Source organism: Hordeum vulgare, chromosome 1H (genome assembly GCF_904849725.1).
Source record: "Hordeum vulgare subsp. vulgare chromosome 1H, MorexV3_pseudomolecules_assembly, whole genome shotgun sequence".
In the NCBI taxonomy this organism is placed as follows: Eukaryota; Viridiplantae; Streptophyta; class Magnoliopsida; order Poales; family Poaceae; genus Hordeum; species Hordeum vulgare.
In genome coordinates, this window is record NC_058518.1 from 506,582,994 (window position 1) to 506,593,278 (window position 10,285).

Consider the following 10,285-nt stretch of genomic DNA (forward strand, 5'->3'; position numbering starts at 1 on the left):
TGCATGAATGTAAAGAAAACAAAATTTATAGCATGCCAGGACCTTGCAAAAAATGGATGTAAACACAGATGTTTGTTCTGTCTATCACCGATGTATCCCATGAACAAATTAAGGAGCTTTCGCACAAACAAAATGATGTAAACACAGAAGTTTGTTTTGTCTATCACCAATGTGTCTCATGAACTATTGTTCTCTCTATGTGTAGTCATGGATTTTTTTTTCATACAATGCATCATGACTATGAATCCATGGCCTCCCATGTCACTATAAAATTGGATCAATCTAAGCCAAGGACGTGATGAACATTACCTGCCTCAGAAACTTCATATATCTTTCTCTTCCATCTACAACAAATATAATCAATCTCTCTGTATACTACTTGTAGGTAATTTCGACCATCATGCTTTTGAACTCCTCAACGCTTGTAAGATCTCTTTGTTTTAAAAACTGGGCAGCAAGGTAGTTCACCAACGTGATTAAAAAGCAGTTCCTCAAAACAAATTCTCCAAAGTGCTAACTACACACAGGCAGAAATTAGATTACAAAGGAGAAAACAATAGAGCAGTAACTCGAACGTACGGATCCCGTGCAGCACTGATGCGCCTTGCCATGGAGGCCTCCGTTTCTATCTGTTTTCAACGGGCAGGTGCAGTAGAAAATTTTGGATGGCCGCCGTTGTTGCCTCGAAGACAAGATGTGGCCGTCATGGTAGATACTAGAGGCGGAGCAAGGGATAGAAAGGGCCAGGGCGGCTGTGGGGAACCCCGCGCGTGGTTGAGAGATTCGCTAAGCGGACAGTGCTGCACCCGTCGCGGCGGTTATCCTATTTCCCTTCGCCACTGCCTGCACCTCCATCTCCTAGTACGCCGATGACTCCAACACCCTAGGGCTTGCTGTCGGAGCTCAAACTGGGGGGGGGGGGGTTACCGGTGGACGAGGTCCTTGAACTTGGAGAGGAAGCACTCGTGGTCGTCGCCGACTGAGGCGATGCGCTGCTGCGCGCCCAGCTTGTCCGCGTTCACCTCCTTGATCTCCCCCTCCGGCATGGCCAGCACCGCCGTCCGCGCGCGGTCGTAGGTGGGCAGCTTCTCCAGCGCCGCCCATCGCAGCGCCTCCTCCTCGTCTGCTGCGCCCGAACGCGCTGGGGAGGGGGCGGCACCGAGCGGCGCGGGGGCGGGGGCTAGCGTGCGGGGGCGGGGCCGGCACCGAGCGACACAGGGGCGGCCGCGAGCTCGCGGGGCGGGTGCTGCTCGCAGAACCCCCGACCCTGATGCGCGACTACGCTCCGATGGACAAGGAGGCGGCGCCGGGTCTCGGGGGAGAGGGTGCATCGGGGTGGTTGCGAGGGAGGGGGTGGGGGAGAGAGATCTGGGGATGGAGACCGACGGGGAAAGTGGAGGGCGTGCAGGTCGTTTCGGAAATTTTTTTCTGCGTTTTTTGGTTCGGGGATGGGTAAGACGAGGTGGGATTGATGGGAGGTCGAACCATAAGCGAGGTTGAACCATCACGACGGCACATCCTACTTTAATAGTAGACTAGTTAGTTGCCCGTGCGTTGCAACGGGGCATACAAATTTTGAAGGATTTAACACCGATCATGGCAAACCTATATCTTTAGATATATTCCAGATGCACAGCAGGTGATATTGTTTAGTATAGATGTCAAAGTGTGTTGCCACATGAAACAAAGCCGCGAATGTCAAAGTGTCAAATGTCGGTTGTTTTTCTCATATACGTCAAAGTGTCAAATGTTGGTTGTTTTTCTCATATACCCTCACTTTGTTTCTACACAAATGATTGGTTCACGGTTGTCATGCTTCGTTTAGCGTAACTCTAATGCTAAAATGTTGCCTTCTCCAACTATGAAATCTCCGTCACGTTTTAACTCTAAGGATTCTTTTATAGATGCAGTCTTACTTGAAAAATATGCTCCTACTAATGGCCACTTATGAAGTATCAAACATATAATACATTGCTAGGGGTGTGGCATTTGAATATGTGCGAAGGAAGCAGAAAAGGATAGTGAACAAACATATTGTAACAAACATATATTGATTATCACACATTAAATCCAATAGGGTAATTAGTTACCAGGATCAAAGAGTTTATACTTGCCTAAAAAAAGTGAAAACACCAAAATTACAACATAGTTCATACCTATGGAAACTTACAACTGATATACTACTCGTTACATACATATCACACATTCTGAGAGCTATCCAATGTTGTAGCCACCACAAGAATTGCAATACAAAAGTTGGACCATTGCAAATATGAGGTGACGATTTGACCACCCATGTAGTAAATCATGCCTACAGAAGTTGATAGTCAAGTCGAACCTGCAATAAGCCAATAATAGAAGAATTTTCCGTGCCATCAATGTATGATCATACTGAAACTGGATGTAGTGCTAAATTAATTAATTTACAACTCAAGATAAAGATTATAATTCTTGTTTCTAATATGCATACAAATATAAGGTTACTACTTAAGTTTTGCTCACACAATTGTTTTTCTAGATCTTCTAGTGCATAGCACATGATTAACTGAGTACATGTATGTTGTGGCAAATGTACATGTATGATACGTAACCTTAGTTCAAAACCACGACACGTACTTTAGATCGGAGGGAGTAGTATATAAGGCTTGTCATCTCCGGTCAAATTGTATATACTTGCAAAATTTAATAATGATAAGAGAATGATAAAGAAAGTGCATACATGCATGACAGAAACAGAGTGAATGTTGCCTCTCCATCATCTACTTTCCAAGTTCCCATCAGTATGGCGTCTAAGAATACAAAAGACATAATTCAATTATTACAGCATGGAAGATAACTTTGATAGGCCTTACCTTGGATCAGGTCAAAACGAATGGCCACATGATTTTGTTAGTGCAAACTGCAAACAAAAAACTCCTCTTAAAAACTTTTTACTAACCTTTGTGTTGATTTGTTCAGTACTTCTGTTTTTAAGTTTAGCATTCTAAAAAATCTATCAAAGAGCCCATTGATGTAAAATAGAAGGGATGCTACTACAGATATTTTAAGGCTTGCTAGTTACAAATGAATTAGTAGCACGCTATTAAATGACATCAGGTGACAACAATGTAAGCTTAAATGCCAAGCCTAATACTACAACTGAATGGATGAATATGCAAACCAGTTTGGCAATAAAAGTTACCAATCATTAGCCCACCTCAGGGTAAAACAAGTATCCAAATAGTAAAGAACCAAAGCACATGAGCGGTGTTGTAATCAATCATGTAGATATTATAGAACATCAGTGACTTTAACCCCTGACTTCACTGATTTTAGAAGCTTTGCCAGATATAAAATAATTTCAATTTCCTTTGCACAAGTTAATACAACGGAACTAAAAGGACAGAGAAGGTAACTTCCTTGAGAATTTGTAAATTAAACATCACTGGATCTAACTTCACTGAGAATGTATGCTTTGTGCATATTAATATTTTGAATGTAACTTCACTGAGAATATATCTAATGAAGTGTCACTTCCTTACCATAAACCGATAAAATCATTGAATTAAACATGGAGTTGTTGCCATAAAGAAGCACCAACTTGATAAACAACAATATGAACACCACAACTTTACCACCAGAATCAACCGTGAATTATGCTTGGTCCATACCTGGAGGTCTTGACCAGCAGTGACTCAGTGCAGAAGCAGGTAGTAACTCCTTAGTGTTGCTAGGTCGCGTCATCCCCCAACCAGTCATGATATTGTCTACATCGTACATTTCACGAATCATTAGTTCAAGGAAAAAAATTAAGAACTAACATCCAACGACTAATAACACACAGAAGGGCATCCATCATTTGGACTTTTAGATATAAGCTAATAGCTCCCCATCTTCATCTTCAAAACTCAGTTTTAGTACTAATCAAAAATATGTTGATCAACAATGTATTCCCGACTCTACTTGAAGAAAAGAATATTCAGATGTTTCCAACTGAAAAAGAGCATGTGATCTTTTTAGGAAAAATGTCGGGGTACAATGTTTTATGTTATCGGAATATTCTAAGATATTCTTATCTTCATGATATCTTTTTTAGGGAAAATTAATTAAAAATATATTTCGTTCTCTTGCTATGCACAACAGATTTCCAAACTCTTAAGAGAGAAGTATGTGAGGTACATAACTTTTGAGAGAAATTACATGTTATTTAAGCTGCAATATCGATGAAGAATGGAAATTTGGTGCATACTACTCAGAGAAAGAGAGATATAATTTATCAAAGCCATGTAGTATGTGTACACTTTTGTCCTAAAAGGAGTGTGATTGAGTTGTTGGTGTACCAAACCAATCTGCGTGACATTCGGTAACATCTGCAAACATCGTAAAACCTGAAAAATCATAGTCGTCAAGACGCAGCTTGCCCGCATCCATCGTGGTCCTACAATTCCAGAATTAAAATTACCTTTGAGGCGTCTTCCCTTGCGCAGTTAATTATCTCCCTATAGGGCATTGTTGTGATATAAATTTAGGTGTATATACAACCCTAACTTGACCTGAATAAACAAGCAAAGTTGATGGAAATTTTAGGATAAAAGTATACATCACATCGAGTAGTTCAGAGTTCATACTTGGTAACCTTCAATTTCACTAACCTAATGTAATTGAGAATCAACAAACTTATCAAGCGACTAACAAATCAGGATTTGGTAACTTTATTACCTCATTGAATTATACAGGTGCAGCAAGAAGAATTGTTGAAGGGCAAACAAACCTCTCTTCAAATGGGCATCTGTAAGCATCCCAATAGGAAGGTCAGGCAGATCCTGGGCCATCTCTGTCAAAGCATACCTGTGACACAAACCAGTAGGTATCATATTTGTTATGATCTCTCCGACAAACAGAGAGCCACTAAATTGTAGGCGACTAAACTATTCAGCAAGTTAAACGATTCCCCAAGAAACATGAACATGTGTTAACTGACACCTGTATATTTCTTGGCCGCACAATTGCTTTAGAAGAAAAGAAATGGCAGGGTCAAGCTTGCAGTGTGCTGCTGCAGCTCCCAGCTGACGAAGTGCCACACCTCCATGACGCACGTCGAAACCAACATCCTGATAAGGAGAGAAAAAACAGTTATGTTTCTGGGTGCTACTCCATAGCATGGAATCAGAAAAGAAAGAAACTCAAAGATGTACCATGTCCAAGGGGTACATCTTCACTCTTCTTCTCAAACTTCTTTTCTCTATCCCATGGCTCGAAATCATTTCCAGTAACCTCCTTGAATAGACGGGCAAATTCCTTGATAGCATCGTTGACACGGTTACCAAAATCCTCGACTCGTTCCTCTGCCATCTGATCATGGCCAATTGGACCCTTCTTGTAGAAAAGGTGCAGGTGTTCTTCAGGTAGCACAATCAGCTGCATAATGCAGAGCCTGCATAGATAGAACAGTTTGCAAGTGCTCAAATCAGTGTACACTTCACCTCCACTAAGGCCTCAACACACATGATAGATAACACAGAAGTACATACTGGTTAGTCTCGGATCCTAAGTCGCAAATTGAACAGGCACAATTGTAGATGATGCCATCCTTCTCAAAGATACACCCGCCGTCTTTGCCCAGTTTAGAGTCCTTGTGCACCGATCTTTTGCCAGCAAGTTTCAGCTGCCCAACCAAAACAGAGTTATTGATTACCCGACTGAAGCTGCAATTATAAGTGCAGAAGTTAAAGCCAACTGATTACCTCTGCCGCCAAAGTCTCGATGGCCTCCTCGCTTGGATCAAGCTTGTCCAGCGGCAGTCCTCTGCCCTCCGTAACAACATCGGATACAATATCATAAGCAGCCAATGGTTGGGCTTCCTTCTTCTGAATGCTATCGACTATCCAGTTCTCACTCACTACAGGAGTTCCGCGCTCCCTGCGCATGCATGGTCCAATTGTGCAATGAACACATGATCAGAAAGGGTAATGTGTAGGCAAGCATTACTTTTTAAAAGTAAAAATAGCACGTTGAAATCATCTAATGCATAAACAATCAATTAGGACCCGTCTCCAACTTGGCAAACCTGAAGTAAAATATTTGTCACACAACTATGCGTGTATTATTAGAACAACGATGTGAATGCTATATAAATTCCTAGCATGTGCATTACCAATTTAGAAAATTTGAAAGTACTACTAATAAGCATTCAATAGTTGGTATGGTGGAAGAATGATTTTGTATTTAGGTGCTATAGCTGCCATGCTAGATTAATATGCTTATTAGTTTTACATTCCTAAAAAAAATCTTATTACTACCCTACACATTTTCTATTAAAAGAAAAAGTGGTAGTTCTAACATCGCATGCATCAGCAAAATAGGATAAGATGATAATTTTCAAATTGATGCCTTGACCATCAGTCGAGCATACGAATATCCGCCGAAAGAACTAAGCAAAGAATAGACCTCTGAAATGTTGCACGTTGCCAGAAGCATATTGTGCATTAACTCATAAATACAAAGCACAAAATAGATCCACATGTCACTCGCTTAATGTAGTGAAGTTATATCTTACCAGTTGAAATTCTTGTAGAGCAGCAACAACTGAAACTGCAAAGATGAAATTGTGCAAATGACCCCTTTGGTGATGAACCAAGCATTGAAGGCACTGAGTAACACAAGCAACAATTCACATTACTCCAGAAGCATATTCTGCCATTGGGAAACCAATATTATAGAAAGTAAGAATCATGAATATGAAACCACTGGTAGTTGCTTGCTATATTAGGCAATAAAGGAAACTATCACATTACCAACTCTGGTCTTTGTATTACAACAAAAGGAGTATGCAGCGTCATCTCAGGGTGACCTAGTAGGAAGGAGGGAGCACACTGGGAGTAAAAGAAAATCGGCAATGAACCTGCAAACTTAGGAATCTGAACAATTAGTGCATGTTGATTTCCTTTAGGATTATTATATGCAGCAAAAAGAAGACCAGTTTAACATATTTCACTTCAAAAAGTAATAATTCCACAATATGATCTAGGCTTCTAGCAATCATTTTGAGAGCTTCCCACCACTTTGATGAATGACTTTGGCATGAGAAAATCCGTTCGTAGAATATCCTTAGTTGTCATAAGGAAAACCCATAGGGAAGGAGCTCACCTTTTAAGAAGTACCAACACCCTGCAGGACAAGAAATGGGGACAATTAGTTTACACCAAAGAAATCCTGTCTCAGTTGCTGGGGATTACTGGAGAGGTTGATCACTCGTATCTAGTCCCACAGAGGACCAAAGCAAGACGCACCATTATATCGAATCAACTCAAGTTGTGTCATATGTCTGTACGTAAATGACATAGACCAAAACCTAGTTACATTAGCTCAAAGATACGTTTTGATGCGTGCAGTTATACGTGTGGCACACATATATCTTCAAGAAATAAAGACGGTGTATGCTAATGTGATGGAACAAACATATCATAGAGAACGGTTCCCAGCCCACGCGCACAGCCGAATCCAAGGCAACGGAACGACGGTGGCTGGCGGCATCATAGCTGTGGGGAACTGACGTGGCGGACATCCGGACGATAGGCCAGCGATCCGGCAACGAGGGCTCCCCTGATTTGGTTTAGGGTTTGGGTCTAGTGGTGTGAACTGCGCGCACGCACGCACCGAGAGAGAGAGAGAGCTTGTGCAAGAGAGAGAGAGAGATGGGGACCGTACCGGATCCAAAGAAAAACGAAACCAGGCTACGAGAACTCCATCGACGGTGGCTCAGATCCCGCGCCGGAACCCGCCGCTCGGTCCCCAGCCCGCACGACCGCGGACGCCTCCCGCACCGACGGCAGCCCCGAGGGGCCTCCAAGCCGATGCCCGGTCCGGCGCGGTGGGAGGGGCTGGCCGGCGCCGGCGGCTCCCTCCATCATCGCCGCCGTCTGGGGAGGGACGCGGCCCCAACCAACGCGCGCGATCAGCGGCCACGGCGAGCGGGACGGGCGTGGCGACAGGATTCGGACAGATCCGAGTAGAGCGCTCGCATTGCACGCAGCCATGCCGCCGGTGGCCTCTCGCAGCCGGACTGGTCCGAGCTAGCTAGCTAAGGGCTCGTCGTCGGCGGGAGAAGGGGAAAGGAGGGGAGGCGGCGCCGGCGGTGGAGTGGAGGCCACGACGGTGGCTGCGCGTGGCGGCGGCTAGGGTTCCCGTCGGGGGGGATCGTGAGAGCGTGGGGGGAAGCAGGTGCGTTCGTGGGTTGTGTTTTTTTTTTGCGTTTTGACGGGTTTGGATGGAAGAGGCAGTGCGTGGCAGGGCGATCGCACGTGGGAACGAACGGTTTTTTTGTATTGAACCGTTTGGTGTGGTTATTTACTTGACTGGTTTATGAAGGGATGAAAAAAATCGATGAAAATGCTAGCGGGAGGAAGTGGGGAGTTGGGATCGAGAGGTCGAACCATCGCTCTGGTTGAACCATCACGACGGCACATCCCCTTAATAGTAGAGAGATTGAAACAAGAGAAACACAGAAAAGGGGAACACCCAGGGATCGATCCCAGGTCTCCTCGATGCTGGGTAGGGCTGCTAAAATTACAAATGGTGCCCTTTGTCAGAAAGCCACTTTCTACAATGACAATATTATTTTTAGAGATACACACACATATGTATACTATGCATGTGCGAAATTTCATAATATTTTACTTTCACACATGTCGTACAAAGAAAAGACACATATGTATTATTAAATGGGCCGCTTTTTGGGTGGTCAGAAAAAATTCTTTTGTATAGCTGACCTAAAAAACACTTTATTTTTTTAGATGAAATTTATGGATTCATAGTGAACACATACAAATTTCACAAAAAAAAATCAATTATTGGAACTTCTAAATATGGGCTTTTATCTTTCCCCAATAATAAAGCAGTAACTTTTCCCAATAATAATACGTCGTGGATATTTTACAAAAAAATCCCTGTTTTTTCAAGTATTTAACCCGTCGTCCCTCTTTAAGTGATTAACTAGGAAAATGTTTCATTCTTACAAAAAGAACCTCCTGTTTTGAAGTATTTCACCTAAGATCCTTCTCTTAAGATAAGGTTTCGTTTTTGTGTCGGGGGCAGCCATGGCAGGGAAGTGGCGATGTGCTCAGACGCCACATCAGGCGGTAATAGGGAGGTGGGAGGGGCGTGCGAAGACTTCGCCATGACCCACTGCGGTGCGGGCTTGGAGAGGGCGGCAGCCATGGCGGGGAGCCGGTGTAGCGCTCGGGCTCGGGCTCCACATCAGTCGGCGACAGCAAGGCGGGAGGAGCGCGCGAAGACGATCGAGGCTAAGGAGTTCGCCGGCTTCAAAGGTAGGGACCACCCAACCATGTGATTCTCGTTCATGGCGAAAAGCCTCAGATGGCCTTTTTGAAGGACATAATTGAATCTGAATTGGGGATGCCATGCAATTACCCAGCTGACAACGAGACCGTCTCCATTCCGACGGCCCAAAATCTAAAAATAGTCGCCACAGAGAAGTTTATCACAAACTGTAGAACTGCGCAGGCTAGAGATAGTCCGCATAAGTCGAACCTGATTTGTGGTATGTCTGGAGCCAACGGCGACGAGAAGCTAGCTGAGGGCGTACTTACGATGAAGGAGTGCAAGGCACCGAAAATTTTGTGCGAGGATGAGCTTCTTCAGTTTCTGGGCACAAAAGGACATTCAGTCCAATTTATCGGAGGGGCAGAAACCGGCATTGTAGATGATTTAGCCACTGAGTGAAATGAACGGGTACTGTTTTAGCTTTTGTGAATGACCAGAATATAGAATTACTGTTTGCTTGCCCCTCATCTTCGCTTTAAACCTAATGCACCAATCTAAGAAGCTGCAAAATCTAACAGTTGGATAGTTTTATAAAGACATTTGGGCAAATCAAATGCCAGCCTGGCTGCATTTTCAACCGGTTTTGAAAGTATCGAGGGCGTGCTCATAAAATATTACTCCCAACATTGAAAAACAGAAAACACCGGCTCCTTGGCCACGATCTGTAGGAGGTTGCCAGTGAAGAAAACAGAGAAGGAATAAATAAAGATTAAGCACAAATCAGGGCATAACAAGGATCCAAATCGAGAAACTACCGAAGATAACACTAAGATGAAGACCGGCGGATTTATATTAGGCAAAAAGAAGAAAAATGGATCCACCGGCAAACCATCGAAGAGGGGGACACCCAAAGAGGGGGACATGAAAGAGGGGGCAGAGAAGCTAGGCTGCAGACGCATCCACGCGCCGACCGGCGCCTCGTGCAAACTAGGAAGGAGGAGGGAGAGGGACAGGCGAGGGGCAA

The 10,285-nt window shown here is 43.8% G+C and overlaps 1 protein-coding gene across 1 annotated transcript; it reads right to left on the reverse strand.

The window, feature by feature from the left end:
- Nucleotides 1-5,145: 5,145 nt before the first annotated feature.
- On the reverse strand, nt 5,146-5,926 carry LOC123402601 (protein ADP-ribosyltransferase PARP3-like). The gene is made up of 3 exons (XM_045096536.1): nt 5,724-5,926; nt 5,511-5,644; nt 5,146-5,413 (listed from the first exon to the last, which is right to left on the reverse strand). Exons 1-3 carry the CDS (start codon nt 5,904-5,906, stop codon nt 5,146-5,148), a joined length of 585 nt encoding a protein of 194 aa, XP_044952471.1. The 5' UTR covers nt 5,907-5,926.
- Between the last annotated feature and the right edge of the window lie 4,359 nt (nt 5,927-10,285).